Genomic DNA, 21,195 nt, shown 5'->3' on the forward strand with positions numbered 1-21,195 from the left:
AAATGCCATTTTTTTCTTAATCTAATCTCAAAAAGCCTGTTAACTGGGTGACACTGCCAAGCACAGTTCCTTCTGTTAACCAACTCTGGCTGATACTTATTTTATCTATCTCAAACCTATTTATGTTTGCTAGAGGGCCAGAACTTGAGAAGAAAGCAAGCTCTGCTATAACATAGTGATTTCTGAATATTTCACTCTTTTAAGGAAGCTGGTGGGGCAGAAAGCATTTAGATTTGAAGAAAGATAACTAGGTCAGCTTATTAATTAGGATTTGAAATATAGGCCTTTAAGGTCAAACTTTCTATCTGAATTAGTCTGTGATTGTTCTTTCTCTTTATATTTCTCTTTCACAGAATGCAAAGCTTTTTATTTTAGTATATCAAAAGTCTTGAATAAAAGAGTACAAGATTTTTTAAATTTACTTATTCTTTTTAAATAAATATAATTTTACAGGATAAAACTGCATTCTCTTTATTATAAACTTAATCATGCAGACAACATAAAGATTATTGCCCAGATATTACTGCACATCTCAAAATTACATATACTTATAAATACCATATTCAACTACTAATAGTTTTAGTGAAAAATTCTAAATCATATTATATGCTCTCTTCAGAGAACATCCAAAGACCCCAATAAAAAAAAAACAAAATATGCACCACTAAGAATGTTAGATTACTGATTTAATTCCATTAAATTTAAGCAAGATTTTGTTTTGTCCAACTGATCAAGGAAGACAGAGTACTTTATCTTTAAAAAACCTGTTTTACATAAGATTATATACCAATAATCTAAGCACTCAATGGCACTTATTTTAAATTATGTTATTAGCCACATTTAAAGCAAGTAGTTTAAGAGTGATTAGAATAAGGAATAAAGTTATGCACAGAACCATGAGGTTTTAAATAGTATATGCTGTTTATTCTTTTACATAGAATTTGTGTGCAAGCATTACATATGTAGTTCATTTATATCTAAAATATCTAAATATTTGAATTTATTGCAGTATGTATATATTTTTTCAAATAAAATCCATAATTTTAAATTACTTTTATATTAAAAATTTTGATAAAAAATTTTAAAACATTCTCATACATTTTCTTGGTAGCAAGTACTAAAAATCTAGTGTCTTCTATGCTTACATAAAAGCCCTTAAAATATAGACATAATTATACAATATTTCAACAATCAGGCAAGAGAGGAAGAAAAAATACACAATGTTTTATTTGATTTTGTGTTTTAGGTTTCATTTACCAGAAAGTAGCAAATAACCCTCATATCATTTAATTACAACAAGATTACACAGAAATACAAGGGAAAAATTATATAGCCAACGCTTAACGAGTTTTCAGCCAGAGGTATTCCTTTATGCAAAGAAACTTATTTTTCAATATGGAAATAGTCTTTTCCATTGCCCTTGGTCCCAAGCATAGGGCCTCACATCAAGACATGTCCTTTGCTCAAAGTGAATCAATGTAAACATTTTCACTGCAAATCATCCTTTTATTATAGCTGCCTTTGATTCTTCACTCATCTCCAAAATGCTCTCCCCATTCACATACTGTTGTTGTCATCAAAGAAATTATAGGCTACTTGGGACTCAAATTTGGAAAAGGAAAGATTATCAGTGTTATACTTTTGCAAAGTATCTTAAACAACTCATTTATTTACTGGTGGAATTGTTGAATAGATAATGCCAACACCAAGTATTTAAGTCCCTAAGTAGCTCATAAAGTATATATCACCCAATCACCTTCTCATCAGAAGTTGCAGATAGTTTCCAGTGAAACCACAACATCTTTGATTTTCCCTCACACAATAAATGGGTGTTAGGATTCTTAAATAGTTTTAAATACTAAAGAACCATTTCTATCTGGACTGAATGACTTTCCATAGCTGTCTAATAAAACATGATTTGATTGGTCTTCACTCATATTTTCATATAATGCTTACAAGTCTTCTGTACACGTATATGCCACAATTAACTTATAAATTTCTTAATTTGCCCAACACACCTAAAGACCGAAAGTCTAATGGAAGAGAGGCATTAACAGAGGGTATACTAGTTACGTGCTGTGGGAGAATGGTAGTGGTAGGCAGGCTCAGAGGAACCAATGTGATGTTTCTCTGTACTACCAGTGAAAAACACGGTGAACTGGTCTGGGTTAGAGAGGGACTGAGGGGTCTCTGTGCTCAAAGCATACTTCACACATAGGTAAAAGAGCTCTTCTCTGATAACCTTACCCCATCTCTAAGCCCCACTGGATCTAAGTTGCTTTCTTCAGACCTAGTGAGCCATTAGCCACTCTAGCTTAGTTCAGGGGTGTGTGCGTGTGTGTGATGCACGCACACACACACACACACACACACACACACACACACCTGTGCGCCAATTGGGCAACATATCTTCTGGTGATATGTTTTTCATTTACTTCTTAATAGAACTTTAAGTCTACAACTTCATGTTATGTGCTGAATCACTGATATTACCAATTATAGACATATTTTCAGGTTAGCATTCGCTTAGAACCACTTTGGCCAAACTTTTGGTTTGGGGCAATTGCAATTTTTAAAAATTTTTAAAAATTTAAAAAACATTTAAAGTGACTTATTTTAAATATCCCCAGTAATACAACCACTTTTTGGACATAGCAAATTTTCTTCTGGGAACTAGAAGAACACATTTGGAAACCACAACAATACTTACTCCTACACACCTTTATTGGGCAACTCTTGTGCTACGTGTACGATAAACTAATCTTGCAATTCACATTGAAGTCAGCTTTTCTCAAAAAATGAAGGCCAATTTTTGGTGACTATACCACCAAAACTCCACATGTACTTCAAAGAAGTTATACAAATTTTAAGCCTATATATTTTTTTTTAAAAACCTGTATTAGTAAAAATGTAATTCGAGTCAAATTTCTTTTTAAATTTTAGAAAAGAGTTTTATTTAAATGTTTGCTGCAAACGATGTAAATTTTAACTAGACCTTTAAGACTATACTGAATTCTGCACAGTACATTTAAGTGACTTAAAGTCATTTAAAGTTGATCAAGGCATGTAACTATTATATCTCTTTCAATGCAGGACTTTTCCAAAAATGTTACATATTTTTAGCAGCTGGACTGAAAACAAATTTATAAGAACTTTCCCTATCTTACATAAACATACTGTAACCTATCACTCTGATTTTTAAACAATTGCAGACATTCTTCACTAAGAGGATTTTATACATAAGAAAGATAACTCAAACTCCTAATTCCTTCATTTGCCCAAAGAAACTATTTAATTGTGTTAATTACTTACACAGCTAATACTTTAACTCTGATCTCGCATGGACAACCACATGAGTAATTAACTGAACTTATGCAATAAAATTTTCTGCTGATTTTTAAAGTCGCAGTTTGAAAGTTTTAGTTTTGGTAATATCAAGTTACCAATAATGCAATCAATTTCCTACAAAAAGGTTGTTAGAAAATTTCTTTATGTCAACTTGCTGTATTTTGAAAAATATTTGGATTACATATCCAATATTAGAGCCCCTAAAAGATTCATTTAAGATCCATCTAGTTAGCATATTTAGCTGCTAAGATATCTCATCTCTTAACCAGAGGCATCCTCAGCCACTAAACCATCAGAATGTTATAATCACACTACAACTAAGTTTGAGGAAATATATTTTCTGTGACTATGAATTTCAAGCTATTAAATTAGCCTATCTTTCATTTCATGTGTTTTATATCAGCAATGAAACTGGACTGAGTTTAGATTTTAAAATTAAGGAATTTATGGTAAATGATATGTAGTAAATACACAGACAAATAGTAAATATTTGATTAACGTAAGCAAAAATAAATGGCAGGTCAAATAGATTTATATTTGAGGTACTTATGCCAATGAAGGTACTGTTCATGACAGTTATAATGTGAATAATTTTAGCTGAAAATACTGTACTGAATCTAGGAATATTAAATTTACACTGTCTTTATCTTAAGCAGCTCTTTAATCTCTGTGTTCAGAACTAACAAGATATTTTTAGGGCTAAGGTCTTTATTTAAAAATTCATTTCATTCTAAAGGAATGCATTTCCAAAGCAGCATGTATGTATGTATGCATGTTTGTCAGAAAGGCAGGGGTGAGACAAATATTTGTCCTATTTTTCCAGCTAAATAATGAAGTCAATAAATATTTATTGACTGTTTATGTGCAAGGTGCTGGTAGTGTGCCATTAATTTTAAAGATAAAAAAGTATTAATGATTTTTAAAATAAATGCCAATAGTTTAACTAAATTGTTTAAGTTTTTTTCTTCAAATGGTTTTATGACTTACAGACTGGACAAATGAATTGAGTAAGGGAAAAAAAAACCTCTAGTTTGATTTAGTAACTCAATACTAACTTTATCAGGCCATTTACAACCCAAAGTGGAACTTTCATCATACTATGAACAGTGAAAGTTCTATTCGAGTGAAAATAATTTGGTGCAAAATTAGAAACCTACCTGAAACAAATCTTTTTTTATTAAAATTAATTTAATCCCTGACGTCCACCCTAGGTTGTATAAAAACAGTATTTTCCTTTCATAGGTAGAACAAAAACAACAGAGTTCAGGCACCAGGCTTTCAGCAAATAAACTACTCTATTTTACATACATGTGATAATAATCAACACATGTACATAATTTCATTATCGTCCTTTGTCATTTAGACCAAATGAAAATAAAGACAAAAACTTGAAAAGCACTGTCTATACATCACTGGGTCTCAACTCAACAAAAATATAAAACAAAAAACCCTGAGATATTTTTAGGGTATTTTTAAAAAGGAAGATAAATGGCCTACCTCAAGCATCTGATGGATATCATAATGCACAAGATGACCTCTGGTACTGATGATTATTGGGCTCTAAATGCAGCAAAGATTTTGCAAATCACAAGTGAATCATTTATCTTCTGCAAGGTAGGTGGAGAGGGAGACAAGGCAGCAAAATCATAGCATTTTTCTTCACAATTCATCCTTTTACTTTAACCATATAATCATTCCTCTCTTATGGAAGTTTTTAATTAGGTCTACGCCAGGTCTTACTATAATATAAAAATAGACCACAGTAATAACTTGATGAAATGCTAAAGAAAACAATTTAAAAAAACCTATTGAATAGCTTTCCTTAGTAAATGACCACATGTAGTGAAAGACTTTACTTCCTGATAGTAAAAGACTGATTATTTCAAACACCAAATAAGAAGGCAGATGAACATTAGTATATCTTGTCATCAAGATGCTAACAGATATTTAGAAGTTTTAGAGGGATTAGCAAAATGAGATGGAGTCAAAATATTAGAACAGGCACATTCAAAATGTCCTTCTGACATGCCTACTAATGTTAAATACTGGTTGGCTGATTGATTATTTTTCCCAAATCTCTTCTTTCATCAACACATATCGAGGAAGAATGTGCTCGGTTCTAGAGAAAACTGTGTAAAACAGTTCTCTTGAAGTCAATTATTAAGAAAAGGAGGGGAAATAAGTTTTCTAATAACATGGATTTCTTCCATCAGGAAGGACAGGATTTGAACCCAGGCTTTAAACTGGGAATTAAGAAATTCCAAGTTGTTAAAATACCTCTGAAATTAAGGTTGTTTTTTTATTTGAGCCAACCCCAAAATTTGATTACCAAGTAACCAAAATGTTATGTTCAGACGTGATAAACAAGGGAAAAAAATGTAAAAAGAGCACATATACAAAATCCCCATACACCTAAAAAAAATCTCACAACGCAGGAAATATTTTCCATGACTAAGCTAATTAGATACATATAATGAAGCAAAAGTACTTCATCCTATTATTTAAATGGATAAGCTGTGCCAGAGTCACCATTTCATGTCCCAAAGTCTGTTGGTTAATATTGACTATTTAGAAGCTAAACCCCATACAAGTGTTGGTTGCCAAGAAAACACTGATAGAAAAGAGAGCTGAAGGTCATTTAAATTCTATCGACAGAATTAACCAGATAAAACAAAGTGCATCACACATATGAACACAGCCATCTTTTCATGGTGAAAAATGCCAGTGCAAGTAATACATTTCTGAAGAATCTCCATTATATTTGTAAATTGTTCTTTAAACTCCTAAAGTTGTATTCATGCTTATAAGGCAGCTGGAAAGCTGAAAAGGTGTCTCGGAATAAAAGCTACTCTTAGTTTTTCTTTCCTAAAATTAAAAACAGATGTTGTCATGGAAATCTTGAATAGCAAATATTAATAAAGAAGCACAGACCATGCCACGAAACATCATATCAGCACATATCAGCACAAATGTTAGGTTGTAATGAAGTAGCTTGTTTTTCAATATGCCATTTTTAGTCAAGTTTTCCATTTTGATGACTCTTGTTGGTTTGCTCCTTTCTTATGAGAGAGATGACTCTGAGGCATCCCTTTGAAATTTTGATCATCCACATTACATTCATTACATCTAAAACAGCACTGCAACCAATCCAGGCACTTTGGGCACCAAATCCTAGTCTGTTGAAACCTTCTGTTCCAAATACAGCATAAATATGACTATAGAAAGGAAATATGACTGCAATCCTTACGATGAAGAATACTATTGTCATTAGTATGCCATTGATGATGTTAGCTTTTGAAGACTTGGGATATCCTAGCACTTCAAGGAACCACCTGAAAAATAAAAACATTTATTAAACTAAATCTATATGTCATAGATGATATACAGTAAAGATGAATACTTTTAATTTTTGCTTTTAGAATGCAATGGGTTTTTTTCCATTCTACATGACAAATATGTGCCCATACTAATTTTGCCAACTTTTATATCATTGTTTTAAGGAAAAATTTATATGGGGCAGCTAGGTGGCACAGTAGATAAAGCACCGGCCCTGAAGTCAGGAGGACTTGAGTTCAAATTCGGCCTCAGACCAAACACTTGGCACTTACTAGCTATGTGACCCTGGGCAAGCCACTTAACCCCAATTGCCTTAAAAAATTTTTTTTAAAAAAGAAAGAAAAAATTTGTATATATGGTATCAATATTAAATATAATGGACACATTACTAGCATCTACAGTAAACCTGAAAGATCAAAGTAAGGGTCTAAAAACAATAAAAAGAAAAATATATGTAATCAAGGGCAACTATTTAAATATTCAATAAACTCCAGCAGTTCCCAATTACCTCCAGGATCAAATATAAAACTCTCTTTAGCTTTTTAAGCCCTTCACAACCTGACCCCTTCTACCTTTCCAGTCTTTTTTTACACCTAACTCTCCCTCCACATACATACTCTGACACTGGCTTCCTTACTGTTACTCAAACAAAACATTCTACCTTCCCAAGACATTTTCAGTGGCTGTCCCCTATGCCTCCTGCCTCCTGACTTCCTTCAAATGTCAGCTAAAATAGCACCTTTTGCAAGAAGCCTCTCTCAATCCCACACATCCCACTGAGATCATCTCCAATTTTTCCTGTGTCTTTTTGTACATAGTTATTAGAGTATTAACTCACCATTAAAACCATCAGCTCCTTAGAAGCAAGGGACTGGTTTTTGGTTGTTGTTTTTTTTTTGTATTTCCAGCATTTGCACAGTGCCTGGCATAGTAGATGCTTAATAAATGGTTGGTGACTTGACTTAGAAGGTAAATAGACAAAGAAGTTTTTAACAAAATATTCCTATCTATAGTATCAGTTTTGTAAACACAGGCAAGTTACAATAACCTCGTAAAGAAAGGACAGCATCTCTTACAATTTTATTTGGTAGATGATAAAACTGAGGATCATCAAGCTTAAGTGATTTGCCATGGTCTGAAAGCTAGTAAATGATTTGTTCAGGTCTCCATAAAGGGCCAGGTCTCCTTGTAGAGGTGGAGTAGTGTCATGTAATGGGTTGTATTTGGGGTCAGGAGATCGAGGCTACACTCCTACCTCTAACACTAACTAGTAGTGTGGCCATGGATAAGTCACATGATCTCTCTACATCTCAGCTGCCCCACCTTTGTTGCTGTTCAGTCATATCTGACTCTTTGTGACCCCATTTGGGGTTTTCTTGGCAAAGATACTAGAGTGGTTTACCATTTCCTTCTCCAGCTCATTTTACAGATGAGGAAACTGAGGCAAATGAGGATAAGTGATTTTCCCAGGGTCACACAGTACCTACTAAGTGTCTGAGGCCAAAAGATGAATCTTCCTGACTCCAGGTTCAGCACTCTATCTACCATGCCACTCAGCTGCCCCAAGTATGGGTATATCACGTGTTACAAAAAATATAGTGTCTTATAAAATCTATGGTGCTGAGTCATACTTTCTGTGGAATCTTCTTGGATTTGGCAAAGATCATCTTCCCCCAAAATTATGATACTCAGAGTCTTATGCCCAAAGAATATAATGTGTATTGCACTATCAAATGAGATCATTCATTCAATATATATTTATTGAGTCTGCTCAGTGAGCAAGGTACTGTATGCTAGGTAATAAATGAAAAAGCTTCTAATATTTGTGAAATGCTCATTATTTACAATAACTAATCACTTAGAAGGGTCCAAGACAGAACCTGTGATATCCAGTACTTAATTTCACTCTGTATTATAAGTTACGTTATAGTGAGCCCCCAGGGTAGTATTATAATAATGATTTTAGAGATGGAGGTACCAGGGCAATGGAACATCATTTTCTAAAATAAATGGCTTACCATGGCCAACTTTAAAAGTCATTAACAACCTACCTTTGATTCACAAAAGGATTAGAAAACTCTGCAATGAGACGAAAGTTACCAAAATATGCCAGCAATCCTTTCGCCTAGATTATAAACATTAAAAACAAAAAAATTAGCACATCAACTTTTACCAAAATTTCTAGCTATTTAAGAAAACATACAAATTATATCTATTTCCACTGTAAAAACTTTTCTTCATATTTTAATATTAATTTTAATATTTTAATACTAAGAATACTAAGAATTTTAATATTAAAACAAAGATGAATATTTTCTCTTCTTTTACCATTCATAATTTTATTAATTCTATAGAAGAATGTTAGGAATTAGAGGGGGTTTTGTTTTTAAGAGTGGAAAAAAAGGCAAATCATTTACATACAGTACCATTTCTGTTTCTGAGGAAGAAATTTCAAATAGAGCTCCCAAACGATATAGGTTCTAAAAATAGTAATAATTAAGGACTGTATTCTTAAATGACTAGAATTTAAAGGTTGGCATGTTTATACCAATCACTTAACTTGAATTTTATATTGATTATTAAATATTAACAAAATCTTAAATCAATGTAGCCAAGATCAGAAAGAAAGTAGAAAATTAGGGGGGAAATTTTATAGATGTTTCTCAGATGAGGGTCTCATATTTTAAATATATAAAGAACGTTGTCAAATCTATAAGACAATGAGTCATTCCCCATTCCCCAATTGATAAATGGTCAAAGGATATGAACAGGAAGTTTTCCAATGAAGAAATCAAGGAAATTTACAGTCATATGAAAAAAATGTTCTAAATCATGGATTAGAGAATTACAAATTAAAACAACCTTGACATATCATTTACATCTATCAGATAGGTTAAAATAATAGAAGAGGAAAGTGATGAATGTTAAAGGGGATGTGGAAAAAGTGGGACCCTAATTCACTGTTGGTAGAACTGTGAACTGATCTGATCATTTTGGAGAGCAATCTGGAATTATGCCCGAAGAGTTATAAAACTGCCTATACCCTTTGACCCACCAATACTACTATTAAGTCTGTTTCCCAAGATGATTAGGGAAAAAGGAAAAGAACCTCTATGTTCTAAAATGTTTCTAGCAGCTCTCTTTGTGGTGGCAAAGAACTGGAAATTGCAGGGATGCCCATCAATTAAGGAATGGCTAAACAAGTTGTGGTATATGACTGTGATGGATTCCTATTGTGCTATAAAAAAAATGATGAGCTCAATGATTTTAGAAAAACATGAAAAGACTTGCACAAAATAATGAAGAGCAAAATGAGCAGAGCTAAAAGAATGTTGTACATAGTAAAAGTAATATTGTTTTAAGAACAACTCTGAGTGACTAAGTCATTTTGACTATTATAAACACTCACATTAACTACAAAGGGCCTATGAAGGAAGACGCTATTTGCATCCAGAGAAAGAAATAATAAATAGAAGTATGTGTAGTATGGATTCACACACACATAAACACACACAAATACACACACATATTTGTGTCTAATGGTAGCCATCTCTAGGGTGGGAGAAAGGGGAAAAAAGAAAGTTACATGATAACTTTATTATTTATTTAAAAGGAAAAGCAAGTTGCATATAATAGTTTCATGTGTAATCTTTTTTTCTATTCTACTTTGTTATGGAATTGCTTGTTTTATTTCTTAAGTTCAGGATAAAAAAAAAGAAAAAAGTCTTAAATCAGTAATATGTTAGCTGCCAATATAAAAAAAACTGAAAAAAACTGAAGATTTAGCAAACTCTAATATTATAGCCCAAACATATATATACCAAATTAACTTAATCTACCAAATTTGTACTGACAAAATGTAGATATCTGTTTCAACTCAATAAAAAACATTTATTCAATATGTCTATTACATGCAGAGAATTGTGCTAAGATTAGATCAAACAAGATACCTGGATGCAAGATATTTATAGGGTAGTTGGAGCATAGGCCACATACACAAGTGATTAATGCAAAACAATGACAGCATTAGAGAGGCAAAGAGTACTACATGTTACTGATGGGAGTTAATGGGTAGAGGTTATGATTTATTAAAGACATAAAGGAAGACTTCATGGAGGTGGTGGCATTCAAGCCTTGGATTTTAATAGATGTACAGAAACTCAAGGGGCAAAGAGGGGGAAGCAGAATGTTGCAGGCACAGATATCAATCAATCAAAAAGTCCATGGAATTAAGCATTGGATGTACAAAGACTGGAATGACAACAGATCCTGCCCCGGAGTTTATATCTGAAAGGGGGTTAAGGATGAGATAAAATGTGAACTTCTAAGTATATACAAAACAATTAATTTGAGATATTTTTGGAAAGGAGGGTGCTTGAAGCTAAGGGGGGATTAGGAGAGGTCTCATGTAGAAGGTAAGACTTAAGCTGAGTCTCAAAGGAATTCTAAATGTAAACTCCTCTTTGGTGTTTAAGATTCTTCAGTACCTGGCTCCTTCCTATCCTTCCAATCTTTTCACACTTTATTTAATAATGATAATAATAATAATAATAATGAAAATAAGCTAACATTTATATAATACCTATTATGTACCAGGCACTGTGATAAGCTCTTTACAAATATTATTTCATTTGATCCTCACAACAACCCTGGGAGGAAGGTACTATTATTATTCTCATTCTACAGTTGAGGAAACTGAGGCAGACAGAGGTTAAATGACTTGCCCACACAATTAGGAAGTGCCTGAGGCTGGATTTGAACTCTGATTTCTTTTTCTTTTTAAAATTTATTTATTTATTTATTTTTAGTTTTCAACATTCACTTCCACAAGATTTTGAGTTCCAAATTTTCTCCCCATCACTCCCCTCCCCCCACCAAGATGGCATGCAATTTGAACTCTGATTTCTTACAGCACTTAGTAGCTGTGTGATTCCAGTCAAGTCACTTTACTTCTGTTTGCCTCAGTTTCCTCAACTACAAAATGAGGATAAAAATAGCACCTACCTCCCAGGGTTGTTGTAAGGGACCAAATGAGATTAATATTTGTAAAGCACTTAGTGCAGTGTATGTTTGTTCCCTTACCATGTATTTTATATGTATTTATTTATTTATTTACAAGCTGTCTCCACCATTACTATGATATTCCTTAAAAGAAGAGACTGTTTTTTCTGGTTTTGCCTTTCTTTGTATCTTTAGCACTTAGCACAGTACCTAGCACATTGTAAATGCTTAATAATTGATTGCTGATTGATAGCTTGACTGAAAGAGGACACGATCTGATGTATGCATAAGGAAGACTAGTCTTACAGCAGTATGAAGTAATGATGGATTAGAGAGCAGAAAACAAAACCAGAAAGACCTGGGAAGGGAGGATTCCAATAGTCCAGACAGGTGGTAATGATGACTTAACAACAGTTGTAGTGGGAGTAAAAAGGAAAAATGAGAGGCATAAGTAGCAGTAAAATCTTTAGCACTCAGCAATAGGCTGGATAGGAGAAGAATAACCCAAGTTTCCAGCCAAGCTTGGATCAAGCCTAGAAACCTTGGTTTATAGAAGTAAAGAAGAAAAAGTCAGTCAAGATTTCAAGAATGGGAGACTGGCTGGATGGCGATGTTGCTAATAGAAATAATTAAATTACAAAAAAGAAGCAGGTTTGCAGAAAAATATATTGTGCTTTATTTTGAATAAGTTGAGTTTGAGCAAATGGTAGGACACCCAGGATTTTTAATTTTGTGCCGTAGGAAATAGCTGCTCCCTAGAATAAAAGATATACTAAAACCCACATCCTTTTTTTAAAACTAGTTGCTCCCATGTCAATGGGAATGTTATAAAAGTGGAGAAACATATTTAACTCTAAATTATTTTGGGACTTGCACCACTTTTTGTATGTAAATTCTGGAACTCCTAAAGTTTAGGAATCAGAAATTTAGAGGTCAATTAAAATTGGTTTTTGTAATCTCAAGGTCACTGTCCTCAGTGAAGCTGTAATGGGTAATATGAAAAAATGGATAACCCTAGAAACAAGATTAGCATATCACAGATACAATGACATTCCTCATTTAACTGCTTCCAGTCAAAGGGCTCAGCATTTAACTAAAAATGTACCCAATTCATTAAAATACATGATTTCCAAAATATCTTCTAGGCTTGAAACAACTTAATGCCAGAGGTCTAACAGACTTTAAAATATGTAAAACTGGTCAGTAGTTTCCAAACATCTCTCTTGGTCACTAAAGTACCAGCCTTCTAGTTTTGGGAGGTTTGTTCGTTTTTTACTGAACTTCTGGTTAAAAACAAGGGACAGCCCTATCTATATTCTCAAGTGTCATTCATAACCTTTAATGTCCCCACATCCTCCGCTCCTTTACTACCTCTTTTGTCCCTGCCCCTCAGCTGGGCCTGAAAGCAGAATTAGCGGCAAGATATAAATCTGGTGAGCTAAAACCATCAGTCAGTTTGGCACTGAGTACAAAAACTAATTGGACCTTTAAAATCTGGAGATTATATTCCTGAATGGAGATACAATCCCAGATGAATTCTACAATGTCTTTTGTAGCAGATAATATTAAATCCTCCAAGTAGATACACATGTATTTTATAACAGCAGTAAATAAGGTGCAGCATTCTTAAACTTGTAACATGAATTTTTAAACAAATATGCATAATCAAGCAAAACAAATTCCCCCTCCTCATTCTGTATATTTAGTCCATCACTTCTCATCAGGAAGTGGATGGAATTACTCATCACCAGTCCACTGGAATAATGCTTGATCACTGAATTGATCAGAATTAAGTCATTCAAAACTGCATTTTTACAATGTAAAGTGCATCTCTAATGGTCTCTGAGATATTTTAGAGTAAGAAGATACTCAGATGATCTATGTAGAAGAGTAAAATGATTCAAGCATATGGCAGTTTAAAAGGAGACATTAGGCCAGGGGAGAACAAGACTCCAGTGCCTGTGCAATCTTGAGGAATGAAGAAAAAGGAAGAAAAAAGAACTGGTTGAAATTGGATTTCTCCAGGAGACATTCTCAGCCAAAGAGGGCTACTGTTTGCACAGGGTGTTGTCAAGAATCTGCTAATTATATGAAAACCACCTCTGTAAGCAGTGACTAACAATAAATACCAAGAGATAGGAAATGTCCTCTGCAGGAAGGGGGCTGGAAGAGTGAAAAGCAAGGACAAATAACACAGTTTGCCCTCTTAGCCCAACAATTAGTAGCAAGAGGCACAGTGAAACTAGCATCTAAACTTTAGCAAGTATGAAAGCAAAAAGGAATGTCTCAATGAGTAGCTGGGGTCATGCAAAGTTTTTCTTGCACAGCCAATGAACAACCAACCTATTCCCATGTCACACATATCTTCTTATACTCAGGGTATAATTTTCCTCTGGACCAAAAGGAGGTGATGATTTTGAGGGAAAGGGTGGTACATTCAGACATACCCTACACCACAAGGACAACTAATTGCACAATGGAAAAAGTGCTGTACTGGCAGCCAGTAAGACCTGAATCTCAATCCTGTCTCAGACACTTGACAGATATGCCGCCCTAAGTGACCTGTCTTAGTTTTCCCACCTATAAAATAGGGATAATAATAGGATCTACTTCGCAAGATTGCTATGAGAATCAAATGGAATAACATATATAAAACACTTTGCTAAACTTTAAGCATTATATGAAAGTTAGCGAGTAGTAGTAGTAGTAGTAGTAGTAGTGGCAGTGATGGTAGCAGTTGTGGTAGTAGTGGTAGTGGTAGCTGTGCTGGGGTGGTGGTAGTGGTAGTAGTAGTAGTGATAGTAGGGTAGTGGTAGTACTAGTATTAGTGGTGGTTGTGGTGATGGTAGTGGTAGCAGTATTAGTTGTAGTGGGGTAGTAATAGTGGTAGTGGTGGTTATGGTGGGGTGGGGATGGTAGTGGTAGTAGTAGTGGTAGTACTGCTATTAGTAATAATACTGGTGGTGGTGATAGTGGTAGTGGTAATAGTGGGGTAGAGGTAGTGGTGGTGGTAGTGGTAGCAGTAGTAGTGGTGACTATGGTAGAATGGAAGTGGTAGTGGTAGCAGTAGTGATAGCAGTAGTAGTGGTGGTAGTGGTGGTGGTAGCTGTGGTGAGGTAATGGTAGTGTTAGTAGTACTTGGAGCAGTAGTAGTAGTACTTGTGGTGGTAGCTATGGTGAAGCGGTAGTGGTAGCATTAATGGTAGTAGTAGTAGTGGTGGTATGAAAATGACAATGACAATGCTCATAGGATACAGGGGATACATGATTTGTAGACTGGCGTATGGTCTGGAATCTCCTTCTATCCATTGCCCTTGAGATTGAAACTTTCTGCTTCCATGCAGGGAAATGGGAGAAATCAGTAGCTGAACTAGAGCCAGATTTTCCCGATCATCATGCAGGAGTTCGTGCGCAAGAGCCAATAGTTACCGCATTCGACCCAGAGAGAAGCCGGAGCAGCCAGGACTGTGGGCTCTGGCAGCTCTCAAACCATTCAGGCAAAGGAGCCCAAGATTCTGGAGCAAAGACAGACACTAGAGCCCACCTCCTGGTAAACAACACAAATACCTCAAGGTCTTGATGAAAAAACAAATATACTGACACACTGCCTTTCTTAATAAATAATTGTTGCTTGCTTTCAGCTTATTGGTTTGAAAATTCAATGTGAGTTTGCCAGGTTGTCTAATGTGATCATAAGCTGCATTACTAAAAGTAGAGGTCTCAGAGTTAGGAAAATGATAGTGCTACTATCTACCAGCCCTACAGTGACCACATCTGAAAGGTAGCATTTGTTAAGCACTTGGCATGAGCCAGGCACTCTGCTAAGCCCTGGGAATACAAATATAAGCAGAAAGAAAGACAGTCCTTGCGTTTAAGGAGCTTAAATCCTAATGTGAGAAGACAACATGTAAAAGACAATGGGAAGGACAGTGTGTCCCCACGTGGAGGCATGGTCATGAGGAATCTGGAGAATGAAGGAGAGCTGGTCCGTGCCCTTCCTCAAAATGCAAGTATTGGGAAGAACTCAAAAATGAGAGAAGGAGGCCAGGTGCATACAGAAAGGAGGCAGCTGAAGCACTGCAGCAAAGTCCAAAGAATAAAGGGAAAAGAAGACTATAGAGTTATATTAATAATAACAGCTAACACTTATACAGCAGTTACTATGTGCCAGGTATTGTGCTAAGCACTTTACAATTATTATCTTATATAATACTCACAACAACCCTGGGAAGTTAGGTGCTACTATTATCCCAATTTTACATACAAGGAAACTGAGGCAAATAAAGGGTGGCTTGCCCAGGGTCACACGTCTAGGAAGTGTCTGAAGCCAGATTTGAACTCAGGTATTCCTGACTCTTGGCCCAGTGCTCTAATTACTACACCACCTAGCTATTAGTTAAGAAGATGTCAAGACAGATTCTGGACCAGGATTCTGGACGTGACTGAAACAACTAAACAACAACAAAATTCTCAATACCAAGCAGAGTACTTTTTCACAGAGTTGGTGCTAAATAAATGTTGCTGTTGAATTTTGTCAAGGCATCTGAAAATGTCTCTTATGGTATCTTTGTGGAAATAACAGAGATATGTGGGCTAGATGGTAGTATACTTAGGACTGTTCAGAAATGTTTGCATGAGGTATTCAGGTCATATGACCAACAAATTGAAGGACTAGGCATTTTCTGATCCCCTTGACTTTTCAAACCCCTCCAAAACACAGGGAAGGAATAGTTACAAGAAAAAGAAATTTCCTAATTCTGATGGGGAAATTAAATGTGGAAAAATAAAGAAAAGAACTAGAGTCTAAGGGGGTACCTTAAATCACTTCTTAAACAATCTGGGAATGGCTGAACAAGTTGTGGGCTATAGTGGAATATTATGTTCCATATGAAATGCAGAGAATTCAGGATAGTATGAACTAATACAAAGTGAAGTGAGCAGAACCAGGGAAACAATTTATATAAGGGCAATAACGTGGAAAAAAATATATATCAAAATATTTAAGAACTCTGATCAAAGCAATAACCAACCATATCTCCAAAGAAACAAGAATGAAAACTGTTACCCATCTACTGACAGAGGTAACATACACAAGATGCAGACTGGACCTGGTTTCTGTGTGGATTTTTCTTGACTATACTTATTTGTTACAAGTCATTTCCACCCTCTTCCCCTCTTTTCTCTTTTCTTTTTAAGTGGAAGAGGATGCAGTTGATTGGGAGGGAGAGATTAGCAAAAGTGTTGCCAGAGAAGGCCCTGAAATATTTTTTAAATGAACAGAAGAGAAGGAAATACAAACAAGCAGGACATTTTTCAAAGCAAAGTATAGAATTTATCATTCTATATATACATATATATTTAAAAAGTAGCATGAAATGAAAATTCACAGTATCATATGGAGTGTGCTTTGGGGGTTCTGCTGCGCGAATAGAAGTTATTTTTTATGTTTGAAATCAAGATGAAGAAGAAAATGTAAATATACTTTTTCTGCTCTTTGTAGAAGGAAATGTTTGTGTTTGTCTAGTAGTTCGAAAGAAGAATTTTTTTTTAAATCAATTGCAACAAGCACAGCATGGAAGATACTGTCGCCTAGATAGCAATTCCTGTGAAAAAGACCCAAGAATTTTAGCGGACTGCAAATGAATTAAACTCAACAGCGTGATACAGCAGCTAAAACATAACAATCCTAGGCTGCATTAATAGAAGAAATGTGCAAAAAGGGGGAGAGAATAGTTCTGTAGCCCTGAGAAATTTGACATACTCAGCCCCCCAGCTGAAGTACTGTGTTCTGCTTTAGAGGCACTGACAAACCGATGTTCAAAGGAGTCATGAAATGGAAATCAAGGTTATGTCAAATGACTGATTGAAGATATCAGGGATGTTCAGTCTGGAGAAGAGAAAAATCTTGGGCAGAGACAGAGCCTTTTGTTTTGTAACTGTCTGATGCCCTTATTAAATTATGTAATCCTGTGTCTTACATCTATGCTGGTGCCTCATTCTCCCTCCTAGCCTAGCTTCTTGAGGGTAAGTCCTTAGTGTCTTGTCTAAACCTTGTATCTTTCATATCTAATACGATGAACTGCACACAGTGGGTACTCAATAACCACCTGCTATTTTGTTTGTTGACATAACTGTCTTCAGTATTTGAAAGCCTGTCATGCCGAAGCGTTGGAATTATTTTGTCTAGGCCCAGACAGAAAAAGAGAAGCAATGGGTAGAAGATTCAGAGGCTCAATGTAAGGACATACATAAGGTCACTGACTCTGGACCGAAAGGGGCTTCTGAGGACAAACGGTCTAACATCCCGATTTTCAGATAAGGGAACTGAGGCACAAGAGAGAATAAGAGACCACCCAAAGTCACAAAGGTAATATGGGAGGGTTTTTTTTTTGTAAGAGGATTTTAATTCAGTCCACTGATTTCAAATTTAGCATTCTCTCCTTCCTAATAATTAAAGCAATACAAAAATGGAATGGGTTACCCTGGGAATTACTGAATTACCCATTACAGGAAGTCTTCAAGAGAAAGACAGATGGTGGCTGGTTAGGGATGTCATAAATCTCCAACAGATACAAAGTCCTCCAAGTTTCTTTCTAATTCTAAAATTCTCTGGTTCTATAAAAGGACATACTAAAAAATCCTGTCATCCTCATCCTCATAAAAAGCAAAAATAATAATAAAACGTAACATTTAAGAAAAAAAATCCTTTCCTTGTACACTCTTAGATCATTCACAAATTTCCCAGTGAATTAGAACAATTTTTGATCAGAGAAGCAGTGTGACCTTATGGATATAGAGCTGGCTTTATTTAGGAAGAACTGAGTTCACTCTCTGACATATACTGTGACCCTAGGCAAATCACATAACCTTTTATCAACCCAAGCAATTCTCTGATTATAAAATCACAGATGAGTTGTTTATGTGTATTGGTGAAGGAAGTTTTCATGGTGGGAAAACTGATAGAATAACAAGTCTTGCCCTGCCCACCCCCCCAAATTTTTTTTGACCAAGAGACAAAAATAATATCAGAATAAAATCTAACCTTCATAGGATTATAGATTTAGAGGTAGGAGGAACCATATGGGCCATCAAGTTCACCTCCTCCTTCCATCTTTGCAGATGAGGAAAGTGAGGCCCAGAAAGGTTAAATATCTCACTCAGGATCACACCGGCAATTTCTAGTGAGGGATTTGAACCCAGGTCCTCCTGACTATAAGTCCCTTATGTACCACTCTATGCTGCCTTGTCATATTTGATCATGAACATGTTGCAAAGAATATTTCCTTTGCAGTGTTAGGAAACTCTCCAAAAGTCCATATTGTTGCAAGTCCACCAGCAGCCTTCTCCTCCTGCCCATCCAGTAATTTCTGCCTAAAACTTTTCCCTAAAGTGAAAGGAAAAATATACATAGATTTTAATGTGGTGAAGAAATTGATTAGATAATAGAACCTGAAATTATAGTGAAAGAACTATAAATTTCTTTTTAAAACTAGAAAAAAATTTAAACAAAACATTTTGAAAGACTTCAAAAATTTGAAAATATCTCCTAATTTGGGGATACCTTAACACCAAAAAATGTGTAAGTAGAAGAAGAGACAGTAAGTTGGGGAGGAGGAAATGAGGTCTTGACACAGAAGCTGGTTAACAGTCAAAGTGTTTGAAAAGAAAAACTGGGGTGAATAAGTGAGCATAACTAACATGATTAACAATGGGCTGAGTAAAGTACAAACAAGCCAGAGTTAGATGTATGCTGCAGGACAGCTTATGGAGGAGCTAAAAATAGCAACTTAGTTTAAGCAGTAAAATCATTCTGTACTAGAATGTATTTTTGCTTTTCAATACTTTTCTATCCAAGAGATGTCAAAGAGTTAATTAAAAAGTAAAGTATTTCTCCAAATTAGGTATTTTCTTCCTGCTGTCACAACTAAGGAGCTGAAATTTTAGGACGATCCTAGAGATTTGTTATTTCCTCCTTGGCTATGATCTCTAATCTCAGGGTAAGTGGTGAGGCATGGTTATGATAGCAGCACAGTTCGAGTGAGTGATTAGACTTTTTCAAGCATGGATAACTAAAAGACATTATCATTAACTACAAACATATACTTAGTGAAGCTACGAGTTCACTAGTGCCTTTTTAATTAAAAAAAAAAATCTACTCATTTAACCAAAAACAAAACAATGCAATTCACATAATTTATAATCATGGGAAATTGCCCAGTTAGTGCAAGATTTCAAAGGGAAGCAGTAGTATCCTGAATAAAATAGATATGGAATGCTTGCTGAATAAGTGAATAGGAGAAAAGATCCTCAAAAATCCAGAATTATGTGACTTATACTGACCTATTATCTTTAACTTATTCAGGGTATCCTAGGTTTACTGCTCAGTTCTAACTCTTCTGCACTACACCCAGTCTGTACTTGGCTATCTGCTAACTGAGGCAAAGTTATGTTCACTTACATCTTGTCCTTCCCAGTGGAGAGCTCTTCATTGACAATTCTCATCTCTGCTTCTGGAGCTTTACTCAGCTCAAATGCCACCTACTTGACAAAGCTATCAATGATTCTCCCAGTCGGAGATGATCTTTTCCTTTCTCTAAATTCTCGTAATATACTTCATGCCTCTCTAATATTAATGATGTATTTATTTTCACGAGTTGTTATATATTTGTGAAAGTGCCTATTGCTGAATGTCTTGTATCCCCTCACCTTCTAGCATGCAAGGTGCTGTGAAAGTAGATTCGATTTCTGAATTATACATTTCACCCAGGTCCTAGCACAGTCTTATGCATACAGGAAGTGCTAAAAGGAGAGTTATTCTATTTCTCCAACTTTTCTTCTCCAATTGCCACTCTCTTGTAAAAGCCAGGTCATTTACATATGGCATATAGTCATATGCTGAACTTGATTCAATACTACCCATACTTATAAATCAAGAGCTTTTTTCTTCAAAATGGAGCTCCACTCTTCCAGATGAAACTGTTCTCCTGCCTCAGTTTTGTTTTCTCAGAATCCCTCTTTTGCCCTCATCATACTCCACTTTACATAATACTTAACAATGTATATGTTCTAACCTCACTAAGAAAATGTATTTTATCATTTTATCTTCAGCATCCAGCACAGTGCCTTTGATGTAGCAATTTTAAAAATCCTTGCTGAACTGAATATACACTTTGATGAGACTTAAATCGGAAGGCATTAGCATAGGAGACAACGAAGAGGGCTAGAGACAGGAAGGACCAGCCTGGGATTCTGCTTCTGATGTTTACTAGCTATGTGATCCAGGCAAGCCATATAAACTCTCTAGGTCTCAGGCTCTTCACATGTTAATAGAAGATAGTAATAATAATAACAATAATAATAGCTCAAAAGGTCATCGTGAGGCTAAAATAAGATCATGAATGTAAAACATTTTGCAAAATTTAAAGGGCTATATACTAGCTATTACTATTAATATGTTGCCTGCAATGTATATGAAGTGATTAAAAAACTAATGACCACTTAGCAAACCCA

At 35.1% G+C, this 21,195-nt stretch overlaps 1 protein-coding gene across 2 annotated transcripts in view; it reads right to left on the reverse strand.

Annotated features, from left to right (window-relative positions):
• Nucleotides 1-1,071: 1,071 nt before the first annotated feature.
• The window catches only part of LOC114043566 (transmembrane protein 56-like), a 79,581-nt gene continuing 59,457 nt past the window's right edge, over nt 1,072-21,195 (reverse strand). For both annotated transcript variants that reach the window (XM_027862624.1, XM_027862625.1), the window contains exons 7-8: nt 8,736-8,809; nt 1,072-6,680 (exon numbers count right to left, since the gene is read on the reverse strand). In XM_027862624.1, coding sequence (XP_027718425.1) covers nt 6,362-6,680; nt 8,736-8,809 — 393 coding nt within the window. In that variant the 3' untranslated portion in view covers nt 1,072-6,361. The remainder of the gene's footprint in view (nt 6,681-8,735; nt 8,810-21,195) is intronic.

This window comes from Vombatus ursinus, unplaced genomic scaffold, assembly GCF_900497805.2.
Source record: "Vombatus ursinus unplaced genomic scaffold, bare-nosed wombat genome assembly UNPS02014769.1, whole genome shotgun sequence".
NCBI classification, from domain to species: domain Eukaryota; kingdom Metazoa; phylum Chordata; class Mammalia; order Diprotodontia; family Vombatidae; genus Vombatus; species Vombatus ursinus.